Source organism: Macrobrachium nipponense, chromosome 3 (assembly GCF_015104395.2).
Source record: "Macrobrachium nipponense isolate FS-2020 chromosome 3, ASM1510439v2, whole genome shotgun sequence".
Classification (NCBI taxonomy): domain Eukaryota; kingdom Metazoa; phylum Arthropoda; class Malacostraca; order Decapoda; family Palaemonidae; genus Macrobrachium; species Macrobrachium nipponense.
In genome coordinates this window covers 70,476,751-70,497,235 of record NC_087202.1, presented here as the reverse complement: position 1 = coordinate 70,497,235, position 20,485 = coordinate 70,476,751, and the positions used below count along the sequence as shown (strand labels likewise).

The 20,485-nt window shown below is 36.9% G+C and overlaps 1 protein-coding gene across 1 annotated transcript in view; it reads left to right on the top strand.

The window, feature by feature from the left end:
* LOC135221802 (tyrosine-protein kinase receptor-like) overlaps positions 1-20,485 on the top strand; it is a 1,041,187-nt gene that overhangs the window by 787,202 nt on the left and 233,500 nt on the right. The window contains exon 14 of the mRNA XM_064259659.1: positions 14,829-14,991. Within this exon, the coding sequence (XP_064115729.1) occupies positions 14,829-14,991 (163 nt within the window). The remainder of the gene's footprint in view (positions 1-14,828; positions 14,992-20,485) is intronic.

Sequence of the window (20,485 nt, the reverse complement as noted above, 5' to 3'; positions counted from 1 at the left end):
TTCGGATTTCAAAAGGCTTGCCATCACCGAGTTAAATCACTGTTTCACTTGTTGCAGCATTAACCTAAGAATGGATTCATTCTCTCTCTCTCTCTCTCTCTCTCTCTCTCTCTCTCTCTCTCTCTCTCTCTCTCTCTCTCTCTCTCTCTCTCTCTCTCTCTGTTCTGCCACCTTTAGTCTGTTCGTTTCTTCCAAATCTTGCATGGTTTAGGAACCTTAGAAATAAGAGGGCGGACAAAGAAGCAAGACCTGTTTCGCTATCTGGAATGATAATGATGAGGTTCCTCATTTTGATATGAAGTGATCATAACTTGCTCATATTTCAAGGAAATGGCAGGCCAGGGCTTGTGTCCATAATAAGAAAAAAACACATTGCTTAGTCTGGGTCATCTTCATTTCAGGGGAACTAACGGGCAGGTGCTTTTAACACCTCGTAAGGTGGCATACATAATTAATTAACACTTCATTTGGGAGGGAAATGGTGAATCAGAGAGTGCCTGCTGGGACCAATTGCTGCCGGTGGTGCACTGCCCCATAATTTATTAATGACAGAGTTACTTGCTGAGTGTGGCTAATACAAGGAAGGGATGAGAATGATACTGACCCTAAACTCAGTAGTTTTAAAGGCATTCTGATTTTGGAAGATAATTTTGAAAGGCTATTTTTTCATATTTTTTTTCGAATATCAATTTTCATACATGCCCTATGACTGTTGTTGACCCAGTACCTGAGATACTTGGTGAACTAAAATCAGAAAAATTATTTGACACTTACCGGTAAACAGCGGCACTGCAAGGGTACATCACCAAACATATTAACTTTGAAATAGGATTATGATTAATGTATCCTACGTCAAAAAACGTCGCTCTCTCTCTCTCTCTCTCTCTCTCTCTCTCTCTCTCTCTCTATGATTCATTCTGTCGACCTGAATATTCATAGTGTAATCCTAGAGTCTCCTACCCAACTTGCCAAAAATTATGGAGACGCGGCCGTTGGATGAACTCCAACTCATTAGAAGCTCGGCTATATCCATGACTTTCGCATCTAATGATGAGCAGGAACCGGCCGAGCGTGCATAACCTGAAAAGCAGCCATCAGGTACATTATCAAGTTGGCCATGAACGAGCTTCAGCCAGCTTCATTAGGGTCCATTTCCCGTTAATGGGCCAACCAGAGGCAACACTGACGAATCAAAACAAAACACAAAAAAAGGGGGGAGGGGGATCAATAGGTGGGCAGGAATACTAAATGAATTAAAATGCCACAACTAACAAAGGAAGGATTTTTTTTTATCATTCTTGCATCGTGCGTCACGAATGACTTTATTCATATCAGTGTCCTTATCATAGTCATGATTAAATTAAAAGGAATGCCTTACTATTGGTAGTATCCATATAAATGTTTAGAGTAATAGGGCATTTGTATTTGTTTTTGTGGTTCCATTCATTCGCAAAATAACCAAGTCATCATGCCATCGCTAAAAGCTGTTGTTGACCGAAAAGGAATTCCGCTGGAGATCCAAGAGGCTAAATGTTATTTTGAAGTAGATAAGGAATTTTCAAGAACAGAAAATTAACAGCATGTTTTAAATGAAAATTTCATTCGGTTCAACCTTTATCGAGCTGAAGGATTTTGACATCTTGAGTTCTTAATATGTATCTGATTTTGTCATTTCCTGTTTGTTTTTGGAGATTCAGTGAATTATAACACTAATAATTTTTTTCCATACAACATAAGGTTTCCAAATCCAATTCTCTCCTTGTCTCATCTTGAAGAATGTCCCTTCTCCACGTGGATACGATTTCTCTCAAAACTGGGTCTGGCAAATATTTTCCCCTGGAAGAAGCGTGCCTCATTACTCCTATGAGATACTGATGGGATTTCGAAACCATAAGAGGTTTCTCTTGATCTCGATATGCATTGATTGATGCGTAGATATGATGCTGTCGTATGTGCGCTCTTGCCTCTCGCACGTGTATTGAATGCTGGGATCGGTTGTTTATTTGTTTGCATTCCTTATAAACCGGTTGTGCATGTGATGATGTCTGTTGTGGTGGTTAGTCGATTGTGATGGGTCATAACCGAGGTGGATGAGAGCCACGAGGCTAACACATTCCGAGTCATCCTTCTAAAGGGGAAAGCCCTATATATATATATATATATATATATATATATATATATATATATATATATATATATATATATATATATATATATATCAGAGTTGCTCCCAAAATTGCTATAATTCTAATTCTCAAACCTGATTGCGACCTGCCACTTTCGACTGTTTACCAGGCACCCATATAAAGGACAACTGGTATTGGCTGCTGAAATAGACAATAAGCCTAGAAGTATCGCAATTCTTGTATCATGTTTCAGGAGCGTAGATAAAAGATTCAAACTACAGCAATCTTATTTCACATATTTCTCTCGTCTTTAAATTTTTGTTAGAGTAATTAATGGGTTATGCAGCCAGTCTGGTTTGTACATCGTTGATTCACAAGTTACTGCGCAGTTGCAGACAAGATGCATTTTCAGGAAAACGTTTTCTCACTTAGATTGTAGTATTTGTTTTACTCAACATTGTCCCCCGACATCTCGTAATAAAACTGTTTAGACGCTTACTGTATTTCCAAAATTTTATTCGTCTGTTACAAAAACATAGCCATTGCGGACGAGTAACATTTTCTCCATTTCAGCCGAAGTGGCTACGGCCTTGAGAAAATAGTTTTCACTGCGTTAATGAATCTTCACTCATTTCAGTTATTTTTTCGAATGAAAGTGACTAGAGGGGATCAACGCCTGGTTAATGCAACAAGGAAATGAGTTTTTCCCATCATTTGCTCCTTTTTTCCTCCTAATATTATCATCACTTTGATTGATTCGCTTTTTTTTAAAGCTCCCGATGAAAGGCTTTTGGCTTACCCTAAGGGAAATCTACCTCTTCGTTTATCAAAAATTTGCAGAATTTTTGCACGGATTATTAAAAGGTTTAATCGGAGAATTAACGTTATTTTGCCATCTAAGTTTTTTTTTATTATTTTTTTTATTCGACTTACGCTATATTTCTTAGTTTTCGCTACCCTCTGTTCTTTCTTTCATATCTTCTTTATTAGTTGAACTTTAATATCATCTGCTTCATTGCTTTTCTTTGAGGCTTTTCTATGGCAGTCGTTTTGAACAACCCAGCAAAAAAAAAAAAACTGCCACCATATATATTTCTGTCAGTCCTCAGCTGCCAAACGAGCTTTCGAAATTTTTCCTCATTCCAGAGCTTTTTCAATAAAAATGTTATATTATATAATATATAATGAATATATATATATATATATATATATATATATATATATATATATATATATATATATATATATATATATATATATATATATATATATAAAATAACACTACATTTTCGTTTCGTTTAATTCTTTCGTTTCATTGTTTGTTTCCATGTGTGAGTCTACATTCATGATTCTCTCCAAGGGGAAATTTTTTCCTTCGTATTTTATGGCGATTTTAAAACCGTTCCTCAGGATTTTCATCATTTTGTCAAGTTTTAGTCTGCGTTCAAAAACCGGACCTCTGAGGGGAACATAAGTCTCTTAATAATTTATGGCAATTATGTCTAGCGCCGTAACTGATACATTCACTGGGTTAGCAGAATTTGAGTGGCTTTCGAGGCAAACCACACGACAGAATGTAGTAAAGTATTGTTCCCTATTGTATAGATATGGAGTAGCTTATCTCTGAAAGTTATTTCCCTATTCTCTTTTTAACAGTAATATGCAGAAATTCATTCAGTTCTTAATCTTACTCTTCTTGTTATATTCATCTCTCCTCTTCCTCTGAAATGTGCCTCAGGCAACCTTCTAATCTCTTTCGCCGAGCTCACATTTAATCATACCCAACCTTCATATCTTGTTTGTTATATGGCTAACTAGCTACGTTCCTTGTTTTGAAACGTTCCAAGGATGAGTGGGCTGTGCATTTGTTCCTTTTAGTTTACCTTAACCATTTTCTTTCTAAAACACTTTGCCAGAAATTAACTTCATATTTTTTATTAAATTTTATATTATATATATATATATATATAATATATATATATATATATATATATATATATATATTTTATGTGTATATGTGCATGATATATATACTATATACATACACACACACACGACTCATGTCCTCTTATTCCAGTGAAGTATTTATATCCATTCATTTGTCAGAGAATGTTGAGAAGACACCCGATCTTGGTTGCGAAAGATGTATTTGTCCTTGGCGTACAAATACGTAGTAAGTCTTAATAACAGATAACCAGCCAATCTCAAATGATTTATTTTTCTGTGAATGAAAAGAAAAGATTGAGAAACTTGCAAGTTTTGTTATCGTCTCTCTTAACAAGGATAATTATACTTCAATCATTCCGGTCTCCTTGGGCGCATATTCTTCAAGTTCATCGAACCAGAATAATGAGCTGAGGAATGAAGGACCTTGGAGGAAACCCGGGAGAAGCGATAGAAGAGAAGGGAGAAGAAGCGGCCAAGAAAGAATTATTATGAAAAGATCCTGACCAAAAGTTCTGGATTATTTCCCAAGCGCAAAGGATAGAGGATGAAATTCTGTACTAATTGCTACGTTAGTCAATTTGAGGAAATATTTTTTGGAAATGTCATCAGTTTTGATCTAGGAAATCATCTGTTGAACCGCTGCCTTATTATGTCGTTAGATTTACTCGAATACCTCAGGATTATTCTGGAATGATAATCGCGTCTAATATGCAATAATAGGTTTTAAAGTAAGTATGAACACAGACTCTAGTGTCTTAGTTTATTAACAGTATAAGTTCGAATACGAAGTTCTAAATTTGATTCGGAAAGAAATTAATTCTGACTACAAAAATATGGTATTGCAGAAAATGCAACCCGGAGAATGAATAGGTTTCAGTCTCGAGGCGAATTCATACGTACACCAGTAAAGCCCATTACAATAATAATAACTTGCCATGTTTCCTAAGGTTGGGATGAGAAGCTGTGAACGGTGCCGTGGTGTAATATTTAACCCTGAAAAAGCAGTGATTCCTTACGTTTCGTTCGTGAGCAGGCTTTGTTCGTCCTATGACATGGCAACAACATTTTGATTACAGTGTAAGACGTCTCGTCAGGTTTTTTTTTTTTTTTATACTGTATGAAGACTGCATCACTTGCATAAGTTAGCATCAAAATTCTCACACATACATGTCCGTAGGCAATCTTCACTATATATTGTATCATCTAGACTCTGGATGATTAACCCCCAAGTTATTGGTACATTCATCTCTACAATAACAGTTTTTTTTTCTTTTAGTTATATATTTTTAATATCCGGCTTGACTATGCAGATTATGTTTCATTTTAGTACATGTGTGTGTGTGAGAGAGAGAGAGAGAGAGAGAGAGAGAGAGAGAGAGCAATACAAAATTAATTTATACCGAACACGGCAGTTTCGTCCTCTTGTGCAATTTTGGACATAGCTTGCTGTTCGTTGTTCTCTCTCTCTCTTTCTCTCTCTCTCTCTCTCTCTGTTTTATTATTAGCTGCTGTTTCATTTGCAACAGAAGGTTGTATTTTTTGGGGGGATTTTATGTATATATATCACAGCGTGGTTATTGTAGTGAACAAAGAATTATTTTGAAAGCAAAATCAACGACTGCATTGTACCTATAAGGCGTGTCATATAGACATTAAACAAAAATCTATATTATTTTTCTACTTGAATCCTTTGTTGAAAGAAAAAAACGTTTAAACTTCATTTTCAAAACTTATGTTTTTGGATGTTTTCCTTAGCAAATTACTGAGTGTGTTAGAGCGATTTTTTTTATTCATGCTGACTGGCAAATAAGAAATATCTAATATTCACAGGAAATATTTTGAAAGGTTTTCCATATACGAGCTATTAAAATTTCTACTGTACATACTAGAAAAACCGACCGTTTTACAGAAAATTTCATGTGAATTCATAACTGCGTAGAAGAGCTATTAAACTACCCCAGATAATGACATTTAACCATTTGAAACAATAATCACGCACGAAATTTCTGCAACTCTTATGTTCCACATTTACAGACATGTAGACGCCATGTGATGCAAAATATGTCTGACCTCAGCATGTTCATTTTACTGAACGATTTTTAATAAAGATTAAAAAGAAAGCAGAGTAACACCAGTATTGGTTACGTTTAAGTAACTGTTGGTTCACCACGCTCATGATATTGAATTCGTTTCACTCTGTAAAGAACAAATAGATATATATAACTATACTCTGTTTTTTTTCATCTGTCCATCCGCCTGTGGTGTTTTTGTATGGTAACACTGCGTCCCGGGCTTTAGATAGTTACGTTAATTGTAAGTTTTAGGTAAATAAAAGGATATCTGGGTGAACATTTGTTACTGAAAAGTGTTTTAATAATTTACTGTATGCGAATTACACCGTTAATATTCGAAATAGGATATTATTATAATCGTTGAATGTAAGCTGAATGTAACTAGTCGAAAGCCCGGGACGCAGTGTTACCATATACAAAACACAGGCGGATGGACAGATATGAAAAAAAAACAGAGTATAGGTGCCTGCTTTCGACAAGCGACTACACTGGGCTCCCAACCAATCTCAAAACCAAGAGCAAACCATTTAATAAAACTGCTTATATACATACATACATACATACATACATATATATATATATATATATATATATATATATATATATATATACTATATATATATTATATATTATATATATATATATATAATATATATATATATATATATATATATATATACATATATACTTACATATATAATTTCAAGACGTATAAGTCTACTTATATTTATTGGTAAAAATATAATGGTTTCCTCAATTTTTCCTATTATGTGGCTCTTTAAAAAATACTATATAATATATATATAATATATATATATATATATATATATATATATATATATATATGTATGTGTGTGTTTAAACGGTCGTGAAACAAACAAAAAAGGTAAAGTTTCCTAACGTCACCTTATCTGCAGAAAGATTGCCTTGGTTCTCGTAAGCGCAAGAGCATAAAAGTAGGATTAGGGAAAAAAAAAAAAAGATAAGTATTCCTTTTGTTAACAACCGAGCGAGCTTCCACGAGAACTCATTCAGATGAGTGACTTCAAAAGAAATTTTGCGGAAGTGAGGAAACAGATGTGTTCTAAAGTTGGACTTAGTTGGGGTCACATCCTTGAGATTCTCTCGGATATTCCTTGTAATTTTCAAATGAGATTTTTCGGACGTTACATTTTTCGCCTTGTATACATAGATATTGAGTAGAATTAATGAGATTAGTTGTGAAATTATTGGTAAACGTTTAGATTAACTTTCTCATTTATAAATTTAAAAGTAATTGTTAAGTATCAATCACTCTATTCGTTGGTAGGTTTCGTCTTTTATACATTACCACCTTTGCGGGTTTTTGGATTTGATTGTTTTATTTCTTACACAAGGACTCGGTGCACTTGAGGCTTGCCAAAATTCTTGGCTAGATTTGATTGTAATATTCCAGTGTGAAATATCGTAAAATCTTGCTTTCTTCTCTGTCAGTATTTGCAGTATTTGATTAAGTTAAAAGTCCCGAAAGATATAGCGAGAAATATATATATTATTATATATATATATATATATATTTATATATATATGATATATATATATTATATATATATATGTGTGTGTGTATATATATATATATATATATATATATATATATATATATATATATATATATATATATGTGTGTGGGTTTCACCTCGCCCGAAACCTGAGAAGAGATGCCACGTAGTAATTCACAATCTGCGCTCATCGGTGACGCTAGACGCCAATAGTGGAGAGTCAAGTTTCTCACGGGCTCTGATCCACTCGTCTTTCACGAACTCCTATGCAAAATTAAACATGAAGTGGCTTACAGGATTACCTGCCTATTTCAACACCTCGATGTTATTAAAGGCGAGAATTTCTGTCCTAATATATTAGTTTCAAGATATAACCTAATCCGGGACCAACCCCACTTAGGGGAACTTACTGACACCCCAACCAGGGTCACTTCCACAGCAAGTGCCAGCCAACCGCCCCCGGCGAGTGACTGCCCACTCCCCCTGGCTAATCCCCCACCCACCCAAATGATCAGTGCATTCATCTCCCATCTTCGTGAGTAGCCATGGATACATTAAATATAATCTCTTGGAATATTTTTGGCCTCAAGAGGAACATTCCTCTCCTAAGCATGTTCTGCAAAAACTTCAAAGGCATCGTTGCATTGCAAGAAACGCTCCTCTGGCCACATGACCTTGTCATCTGCGATTCAGTACATAAAGACTTCAGAACCTTCTCGTAGCAGGTCGCCCAAAAGGGGGCCTCTCTTTCCTGTGGCACAGATCGTAAGACAACATGGTAAAAGTGAAGACATACAGGAATGACAGATTGCTGGGCTTCAGGTGACAATAGGGGACTCTAAAATCCTAATAATTAATGTTTGTGTGCCCTGGGAAAATAACAATAATTTTGATCGATACAGCATGATCCTAGGTGAGTTACACAGTATCATTCACGATTCTCCTGCTGATCATATTTGTATAATCGTGGACCTTAATTCTCATCCCTCAAAACAATTTTACAATGAACTTACTCGCTTCTGTCAAAATCATGCTCTCCATATTAGAGATGTAATGCTCCTCCCTCCCTCCTCCTATTCATTTGTACAAAATAGAGCGGACACAATTACAACCTCCTGGCTGGACCATTGCATCACATCTCCACAACTTCATGATCTATCAAGACCTGCAATATTCGTTACGATCTTGCAACGGGCTACGATCACATCCCATTACAGGTATCATTCAGTACCCCATCCCTCCCTAACGGGAACCCCCTAACTGGCTGCCCATCAGCTGTAAACTGGGATTTTAAAAACCACCAGAAAACCGGATACTTTAGGGCGACCACAGAAACCAGTTTGCAGTCAATAGTTCAACCGGCAGACGCCTTACTTTGTACTAACACAAATTGTAGAAATGAACGCTACAGGAGGGATCTGAATGAATTCCATTCGAACATAATTTCCGCTATGCTTGTTTCGGGCAGGGCTACCTTTAGATTTTGTCAAGGTAATTCTCGTAATATACCGGGATGGAATGACTTGGTTAAAGATCTGTATTAATATTCACGAGAAATGTTTTTACTGTGGAGGCAAAATGGTAGCCGGAGGGAAGGACACTGCATTACTAATGAGACAGGCGAGAGCGCAGTTCAAACTTGCTCTTAAGCACTGCAGATCAAATGAAAAACAACCAAGAGCCGATGCAATGTCTAGAAACTTAGAATCCGGTGATTGTCCTCGTCTTTGGAGAGATATCCAGTCCTTAAGTTCCAAAACTAAAAAGCTATCACAGGGTAGTAGGGGAAGCAGTCGGTGTCGAGGCTATCGCAAGTATGTGGGGCGATCACTTCAGCAATATCCTGAATTGCATAAACGATCAAGACTCCCGAAGGGATGTAGATAACCTCCTTACAGAAAACATTCAATTTCATTTTGCAGATCGTATTACGCCAGGTAACGTCAGCGATGCCATAAACAGCCTGCCTAACAATAAATCGACCGGCTGCGATGGTCTTCCCTCTGAAGCCTTCAAATTCTGCCATCCGATAATCTACATTTTACTAGCTGCCCTTTTCAATGCGTGCATAATTCACCAGTTTCTTCCAGACTCCCTACTCATAGTTTACTTGATACCATTAATCAAAAACAAGATAAAGGATGCAGCTGACCCTGGCAGTTACCGGCCGATTGCAATCACCTAGTGAGACTTCTCCCCTTCTACACACCACTGACAACCAGTTCGGGTTTAGAGCAAACCACTCAACCGACACCTGCATCTACATACTGAAAGAATTTCTGAACTATTACCTATCATCAGATTCTCCTGTTTTCCTGTTTTGTGGACGTGAGAAAAGCATTTGACAGAGTAAACTACCTGAAGCTCCTCCTGAAGCTGCATAAAAGAGGCACACTCCGTTATCTAATTGGTATTTTATATTGCTGGTTCTCCACACAGCAATTCTGTGTCAAATGGGGTAACGTATTGTCGCACACCTTCGGCTCCCTAAACGGGCTTCGGTAAGGGGCATTCTCTCTCCATACCTGTTTAATCCGTACACAGATGCTTAGAATGTCAAACTGAACTCACTCCCAATCGGATGCACTGTCAATGAAACTACTATAAACAACCTCTGTTACGCCGACGATATGGTTCTGATTTCTCCATCAGTGCAAGGTCTCCAACAACTCATCGACACTTGCCGCCAATATGCAGAGGAATTTGATATCCTATACAACGAAACCAAGAACCAGTGCATGTCGCTGCTCCCGAGATTGCTTAAGCAAATAGCAAAACCGCAAAGTTTCCTCGGAAATCATCGGCTGCGAATTTCCGTATTTGGGTCACATTATCACGGACGACCTAAAAGATACGGCAGACATAGAACAGAGGCGTCATAAACTATGTGCAACTGGCAACATGATTGCAAAGAGGTTTGCCTTCTGTCACCGAGTCTTGAAACTGCTGCTCTTCCGCTCGTATTGCTACAGCATCTATGGGGGTTCCCTGTGGGCGAACTACACCAAGGAGACTATGAGACGTATCACTATTGTTCATAATGACATTTTGAGACGCCTCACAAACACTCCTCACTAACAATCCGCCACACAGATGTTCACAGAAAACCACCTGGACAATTTGAAAATCATTGTAAGGTGAACAATGTCCAGTCTGATCACCCGACTACAAAACAGCAGCTATTCGCTCATACAAAGCATCCTAAGTAGTGAGGCAAGAAGATGATCTAAATTGTGGGGAAGGTGGGAAAATGAGGCGTTTTTTCCCTGAAAGACTTAATTTCTGTTTTTGAAAAATGTCATCTGCAGAAACTGTCACTATTATTGTATTGCTATGATTATAGTCATTACTGGTATTTTCAATATTACTGTGGTTTTAATCAATATAATTCTTACATTCTATTTTTAACTATTCTCAATCTTAGTACGGACATGACCATTATTTTGACTACCTTCTTTTCGACTACCTCAGCAAATATGGATATTGCCGACTAATCTCTGGTTTTCTTTCATTATCATGTTATCTTATGTATCTAGACTGTATGTTATTGTCTATTCTTTGTATATTCCATGTATTTGGCCTTGAGCTGAATATAAAAACTATTGTTATTATTATAAGTCCTAAGGGAATACAATAAGGTTGGGAGGTCACAGACCGGTCTACGGATTAACATCGAAATCTACTTATTGGTAATCCTCTTTATTATATGTATGTACGTATTCACGTATGTATGTATGTTTATATATATATATATATATATATATATATATATATATATATATATATATATAATGTAAACTGTTCTTATCATAATCATTTTTATTATTTTTCTTTATCCAATCCATAGCTGCCGATCTTATACGTCCCTAGCTTTCATCGGATTAGGGCTCTGTGAGCAAGAAAACGTAAGAAGCTTAGGGCTTACCATCAATACGAATATTGTCTATTTTCGCTGGGATACAAGGACAGCTTCGTTTACAGCCATAGACAGAATGCTGAAGCAGCTTTGGTACAATTTATTTTTCCTTTTATATCTATACCACGTTCTTAGTATTTGTACACGACCTCAGCCCACTTGATGGACATGTAGTGTGTAGCCATTCTTTATTAATTATTATGATCACACTCACAAATATATATATATATATATATATATATATATATATATATATATATATATATATATATATATATTATCCAGTGTTATTTTATGTATATCTTGGTTTTACCAGACCACTGAGCTGATTAACAGCTCTCCTAGGGCTGGCCGAAGGATTATATATTTTTACGTGGCTAGAAACCAATTGGTTACCTAGCAACGGGACCTACAGCTTATTGTGGGATCCGAACCACATTACATCAAGAAATGAATTTCTATCACCTCTGATTTCGCGTTGGCCGAGCCGAGATTCGAACTCGCACCACCAAATTGGTAGCCGAGCGCGAAGTCCACTCGTCCAACGGGAAACTAGTATCCATTGTAGCATGAAGGAACTCGTGCTTGAGAATATCACAAAATCCACATAAGATGGTGGGAAAACCGGGACTTAGAACAAGTACTTCTGTAGTTTATTCTACACTTGTAGAAAAAACTACGAAATTACTTGTTCAAAGTATATATATATATATATATATATATATATATATATATATATATATTATATATATATATATATGACTGGTAAAAATGTTATTACAATAGAATTCCATCTAATAAATATGCCAAAATATAGAGAGAAAATACTATATTTCAGAGACTGCTGTCTCTCTCTTCAGGTAGATGAATGAGAAAAGTTACTGAAAAGGTGGTATTTATACCAAGAGATCCATCTACAGGTAAGCCAGTTTATGTCACTCCCACTGATAAACCTTATTTAATCCTCTTAAGTGTTGGTTGAATCAAAACTTAATCAGTGACATCTGAATCCCATGCGCCCTTTGATATGTTCGTTACCTGTATCTGTTTGATCAAGGCCGATTCTATCATCTGACTCTTGTACCGACAGTTTATTCTGTGGTTATGTTCATTTATATGGTTGAAAATAGCTGAGTTCTGTTGCCCATACCTAATTAGCCATTTGTGTTGTATTAATCTCAGGGGCAGTGATTTTCCTGTAAAGCCAATGTAAGATTGGTCACAGTCCAGGCGTGGGATTTCGTAAACGCCTGTGTTCTTGTGGGATGTCTTTTGTTGGACGTTAATCAGGGATTTGGCTAAGGTGTTTGGGTAAGTAAATGCAAAAGTTAGATTTTCCAAGAGTCTGGGTCACCGTCTTAAATCTGTCCAGGTGTGGAATTTTTATTTTATTGTTGGGTGTCTCTGGTCTTGTCTTGAGGGGGTCGGTAAAAAATTACGTTTGCTTTGTGAATTGCTCTCTCAATTATATGGTCAGGATACCTTAAAGACGAAAGCTGCTTAAGAATAGTTCAAATTCTTTTTCGAGGAAGTCTGAGGAACAAATTCGTAAGGCTCTTAAGAATTGGTTGCTAGCTACGCCTATCTTGATAGGAATGTCGTGATAGCTAAAGCAGTGCATATATGAAAGTCATAACTATGGCTTTCTGTATATGGTAAATTTGTATTCTGTCATGTCTCTAATTATTAAAACATCAAGAAAAGGAATTTTATTGTCTGGTTCTCATTCAACTTTAAATTTGATGCTGGGCACTAATGTGTTTAATTTGGAAAGGAATTCATGGAAATTGCACTGTCTATTATCCCAAAATGTTAGAATATCCTCTACATATCTCATGCACAGCATGTTTATGGTTTTTATTGCATTTATTACTGTAGTTTCAAAGTATTCCATGTATAGATTGGATAAAACAGGACTTGAAGGACTACCCATACTACACCTGAATTTTTACTTATAGAATGATTCCCCGAATGAAAATGCGTAATTAGATACACATAATTCAACTAACTATTATTTTGTCTAGCGCCAATGGGAAATTATCTGAATAGGGGGCTAAATTTTCCCTCAAAAACTGAAGAATGTTCTGTACTGTGAGGCTTAAACTTTCTGTCAGTCCATGAGTGAGGCTGAAAATTTCTGTCAATCCATGAGTGAAGCTGAAACTTTCTGTAAATCCATGAGTGAGGCTTGAACTTTGTCAGTCCATGAGTGAGGCCTAAACTGTGTATCAGTCCGTGAGTGAGGCTTAAACTTTCTGTCGTCAGTACTAGAGTGAGGCTTGAATTTTCTGTCAATCTATGAGTGAGGCTTAAACATTCTGCCAATCCTTGAGAGAGGTTGAACATATCTGTCAATCCATGTGTGACTCTTAAACTTTCTGTCAGTCCACGAGTGAGGCTGAAACTTAACACCAACTCTGAAGTCTAGCCGAGACCAGTTGACCTACCACGACCCTTTGCAGAAATAAAACATGTACATTTAATGTCTTATTCCGGTTTCATCACAACTTTTCACATTCACGACATATTTACCAGCAGTGTGAACCGTAATATGACTATACTAATGATTCTTTGACTTATCTGTTTTGCTACTGAGACACTTATTATTAAAAAAGAAGTGCAAAAACACATTCCTGACATACTACCAATTTCACATTGCTCAGACTACTGGTTTTGTTTGAGTGCTATCCCCAGTTTGAGTGTTACAGATCAGATGTATTTATTAATGAATCAGTATTCAGGATTTGAGCTCAACGAAACTAGAGCGTGATATTCCATAATTTGTAATTAAATTCTGAGCATTCCTGCAGTACGACCACCATTGAAGTTGCCACTTTCGTTCTAATAAAGTGATAGATTTATGTGTGTGTATATATATATATATATAATATATATATATATATATATATATATATATATGTGTGTGTGTGTGTGTGTGCGTGTGTTGTGTGTGTGTTGTGTGTGTGCTGTATAGATATCGAATTATCCTGGCACACATTTGTATGTCGGTGTGGATGTATGTTTTAATTAATTGAGGTTTCTTTTTAATGAGTCGAATTCCATGGGCTGTTCAGCTCTGTATTTCTATACCATTTTGCACATTCTCTCTCTCTCTCTCTCTCTCTCTCTCTCTCTCTCTCTCTCTCTCTCTCTCATATGATTGTGTTTACATATCTTCAGTATCTTAGTGTGCCAGTTTACAGAATTTATTTTCTGTTTTTCTTTACAGAATTATCGCCATGGGAGCCAGTGGCGGAGGAGGCGTTCAAACCCAGGACCGCGTGACGTACGGCGCCATAGCCAGAGGGACCTTCTTCATGGATGAGAGAACCGAGCTCTATATCCTGGTGGGGCAAGAGGGCATGTCGGCGTGCAAGAACACCGAGGAACTGGTGAGTACATCGGAGTGTTCGCGAATGAAAATCAGTTCGTAATTTTTGGGGCGTGTCGCTTTAAAAGAAAATCCAACATGCGCTCTTTAGATAATCCTTGTACTAGATAACTGAAAGCTTCCGATGAATAGATGCTGATAGGGATGTCGTAGATTAATAGACAAGCGGTCCAGATTCCCTTCTATGGAATGTATGAAATTTTTAATTTTCCATATTTGTACAGCTTATCAGGTGTTTGGGAGACATCCTATTTATTATTTGTGATGCCACGCCCATAGCCTGAAAAAAAAAATTATTTGCTTGAAAATTTAAAACGAGATCTTTATTTCAAAGCAAAGTAGTTTTCTGTAAAAAAAAACGGACAAATGTTAATTGACTTACGTCAGGTTCCTTCAATATTGACTCTTCTAAATGCTTGTGCATAATTTATGTGCTTAATAGAAGTTAACTGGAATTTAATCAAACAACTGTCCTGCTTTTTTTTGTCAGTTTTAGCGAGATTTCTTATTGCCCCAAACCAATGCGTGACGTTTTATCCTTGAAATACATTCGAATTGTCAACCATTTACCGGTCGGGTGGTGCCAGGAAGTCAGTCGCTGAAGAATGTCATAACGGGCTGACAGTGGGGTCGACACCCGGTGCCAACTTTGTGGTCGGAATCCGTCGAAAATGTCGCTTTCTGAAAGCGGCTGTAGCGCGTTCAGGACAGGGTTTAGCGTTAACTCATTCCAGGGGTCTAGAACATGTTGCTTGGCTTGGATTCTTCCTAAATAAACGTTTCGTGCATTTAAATGCCTGTTATTGTTTCTCTGATAGATTTGTGTTGCCTTTTTGTTATAGATTGGAACGTCTTCTAATGAAACTGAAACTGGCTTCTGTAACAAAATTCAAAATGTTTACTGTTTTCTTGAAAGAAGAGTGTAAAACTTATTTTGATTTTCATATACGGTGCTTTCTTAAAAGCCCTGTTCTTTATTACGAAGGTAAGGTTATTGCTCCCAGTAACATTGTTGATGTACAGGAGGAAAAGAAATGTTACATCTTTTCTACTGCGGATAATACGTAAATTTCATTCTCTCTTTAATTGGGATCTTGGGTAATTGTCCCCTCAGTGTATGCCCATCACTAGTTGAAAGATACCCCGTGATTTATCAACGCCTTTTCTTTAGAATAGTTGGCACTGATACTGATAATGTAAACTGTACATTCAGAATTTTTGTTGTATTTATTACCGTTCCGTTACTTAACAAAAGACTTACAATTAAAGTAAGTCATGGTGAAACAAAACAGAGGAGTGTTCAGTTCCCTACCATGATCGGAAATCTTGCAAAGGAATATTGTTAAACAGACACTACCTTTATAAATGCTTGCTTCCAAGGCTTCCTTCAATGTTGTCATTGCATCTCGTATATCACAAGAACCTCAGGAGCAGAGGCATTATTCTCGAGGGAGAGACAAGAGACAAATCATCCCACCGTGAATAAAGCTCATGAATTTATTCACCGCCACCTGACTGATTATTGGGATTAGACCCTTGACTAATGATGTGTCGGACTCCTTGGTAGGACGAGATGGAAGAAGGGCGGGAGGGATGCGCAGCTTACATAAGGAAAGGATTATTGTAGCTCTCTCCTTTATTTAGTCTTTTGTCCCGGTATGGGAAGTATTTGTTCCTGAGGGGAGATTCTGCAGTGACTAATATCTGTGGATTGCAACGTCATTATGCTATTTTAATCACTTTTGGGGAAGAATCCCTTTTTCGCGACTACACTTACCTTTTTGTGAATGATACTGTAATTTAGCGTTTTCATAGGTCTCAAGAAATCTGAAACGTCATTGCGGCATTGTCATAAATGATTTCTTTCTGAAAGAACCGTATTTTTATTCTAAGGAGGATTTGCTAAGAAATATTATTTACACGATTAAAACAGTACTGTTCTAAAAGGAAATGATTTCTGTAGATAAAAGCAAGTGAAACATCAAACTTTCTATACTTCTTAAATTCTGGATTTGGACGACCTTTTAGCTTCAAAACATTTTATGATAATCTTTTATCCAGGCCTGTTTGCCATCACCATAGTGATAAAATTGGCAACGTGTTATTTTCTTAGTCGACATAATTTTAGACTTTTCTAACCTGTATTTGTTTTATGCCATACGACAATGAAGCAAAATAATGGCAGTCCATGTTGCACCGCAAATCTTGTTATGGTTACCTTAACTGAACGCTTGTGATCTCCCTTTAGTTAAGGTGACTCTTCAGTAGCGAAGACTGTTATTGACATTATGTTGGAAGTCCTTACTACAAACGATGATTGTCAGGGCAGGCACTTGATTAATTATTAGGAAGTTGTAGAGCAATGATATTTCAAAAGAAGTCTTGATATGGAAAAGGAAGAATTGTTTTAGTTTTTTTCAGCTCTCTTCCACTGGAACCCGTGGGTCCAGGAGGGAGTTCCTTAAGTGGCTTTTAATAATATGAAGGGCAGGAACATGGAAATGTTTTCAGCCATTATTTTACAGCTTCAACCAGATATGTAAATCTGGTTCATTTTAAATATATCCCCGTGTTGCATGCAAAATTTAATGTGAGATCTATGGAATTGAGGTTTTGCATTAGAGTATGTGAGTGTATGAGTACTTTATATGTTTTGAATCTGAGAAGTGCTAATTGGTTTCAAGATTTTAGTCTTTACATGAGCTGAAGAACCAGTAATATTACTGTTGATGTGTTAGTAACAGGAAACAGTTTTTTTTTTTCTTCACAGGAATGGAAGAAATTTGTAGCGAAAATCACTACCCTAGCTCTTTTTTTTATGTATTCATTTGGGAATTAAAATAAAATATTTTCTGTTCTCAAGGTCGACATATTGCTGTAAAACGTACGCCAATCGGGAAATACCAGGAGCCAGTAGAAAGAGCTAATTGACCTAAGAGAACTTGTTCGGGTTTCACGCAAACAAAACTATCCCTTGTAAGTCTGCTGTAGACAGCAAACGAAAGAAAAGAGGAGGAATGCTCAAATCCTGAAAGGTATCCTAATTGAAGCTTTCGACTTCAGGCAAACCTTGACGAAAGGCTCATGATCAAAGATGAATGAATTGGAGTTTCAGGAAATCAGATCAAGACTAGATATTGATTGACGCATGACGGAAGTGGAAGACCGATGGAGGTCGAAAGGCAATAAGAATCTTCAAATGAAAAGGGAGGAGGGATTGCTGTTATCAGGTTATGAAAATCATGATTAGAAAAGAGAGAATCTCTCTCTCTCTCTCTCTCTCTCTCTCTCTCTCTCTCTCTCTCTCTCTCTCTCTCTCAGGGTTTCATTCCTCATTAATGTTATATTCCGAAGCAAAGAGTATTTCACATGAAAAACTTTAGTGTTGATAAAAAACAAGATAAATTTTCCGGCCGTATCTTGTTACGAGGAATTTCTATTTGATTATATTATGATTTGAGTTACTGAGCCTGCAAAGTTTAGTAATTTATTACCTAATTGGCGTTCTTCCACATTTAGGTTGGTTTTTATTTTATGCTCATTTTATACGATGTCGTCGTGCAATTCACATTGTCTAAGTTGCTCGTGTATACGTCATTCTTATTGTCTTTCGGAAAATTAAAGTGCTTATAATTTTCGTTTACTGTTGCATCCTGCGGTCTGAATTACAGACGTTTAAATAACAATAGGAGACATTTGCTATGTGAATTCCCTTCACATAAAGACAACTTAGTAGATTTGAGATCCTACAACTAAATCCAAATAGTAATTACCAGTAAGGCGCCCTCGAGGCGATAACTCGGGACGCTTCAAGTTAAACCATCAAAGGGTTACCATCATTTAAATGTGAATTTATGATATTTATAAATATATCTTATATGGGATGAATTTTAAAGATGTAAGGTTTTATCTGCCGAAAGAGTTTTTTTATTTTTTTTCTTCAATAATATTGGAGATATTAATATTCGAATAGCGTTAGGGCCGGGCCGTGCTGGGCCGCCAGGAATGCAATAATTAAAACATCATTTAAATGTGAATTTATATTTTGAAATAAATCTTATATGGGAGAAAATTTAAAGATGTAAGGTTTTATCTGTCGAAACCATTTTTCTTTTTTCTTCAATACTCTTGGAGATATTAACATTTGAGAAGCATTAGGGCCGGGCCGTGCCAGGCCGTGCAAGGCCGTGCCGGGCCGCCAGAAATGAGCCCGTTTCCAGTAAGGCTTCCCTTCGCTTGTAATCATTTGCCTTTTTTTGTAATCGGTCCTCGTCGCCTCACATCTACGAACGAATCGACGGCTTTTCTGTGAGTGACGCTTTTAAGTATCCACTGAACATTTCGTAGTAAACTGAATAATTAAGGAGGACTTGTATGCTTTGAGGTTTCACACCACCTTACCTGGCTTTTGATTAGAAAGATGCGGATACTACACATGGGAAAAACGGCAATAGAATCAAGATTGAAATGGTTTTGGCACCAGATGAGGCGGGGAGATGTTGCAGGAGAGATCACATGCTAGGGACACGGAGTATAGGAAAGCCTGAAAGAAGACGGAAAGACTGCATTCGAAAGGACATGAGAGACAGAAATAGACAAAAGGACGACATTAGATAGAAACACCTAGAAAAGGCTAGGTGAAAACTGCTACCTTTGTCCCCTTTTCGTTATTTGTTAGTATAAAATGTCTATACAGCTTTTCAAATGCTCCAAATATCAAATTCAAGGAACTGTCATTAAGTGTTCTTTTCCTGTGTAAAATAAGGCGAAGACGGTGTTCCTTAATATTAACTGTGCTGGGGAGGACTGGACGAAACCCGCCAAGAGGAGATTGAATAAGGATGGCAAGCAATATAACATGTCCGCGCTGAGTGTGATTGAAAATCCACTTTTCTCACCTTCTACTCACCACTGTCGATGAGGGGGAATCTATTGAACTTTCCAGGGAATGAAGGCTATGAGGGACGACGAAGAGAAGAAAAGAGAAGGACGAGAGAGAGAGAGAGAGAGAGAGAGAGAGAGAGAGAGAGAGAGAGAGAGAGAGAGAATGGAGGAAAGGAGGAGGCATGGTAGAATGGGAAGAACCGGAGAGAAGGAAGGCCCTTTTTCAATCAGAGTAAATGTCACATTTACTCCAAACGGATTTAGACCGAACGAGGCTGACGCTGAATAGGAAATATTTTCCTCAATGAATCATCATATACACAACTTATTTTTAATTGAATGAAGCAACGCTGTATTTTTATTGTGGTTCTTTAATGCACGTATTCAAATGAAGAATATGTAAAGTAAATGTATTTTGAAGATGATTTCCAGAAAGTTTCTTTCGCAGAAAAGGAAATTATTCTTCCGAATTATACAAGTAAGTAATTTTCCGTTTAATACAACACCATCAAAACGCACAAGGGACGATTTCAGGGAAAACAAGTCAAGATAAAACCCTCATTTGAAATCAGATGTACTGCATTAGGTTGATGAAAAGTAAAATGAGTGAA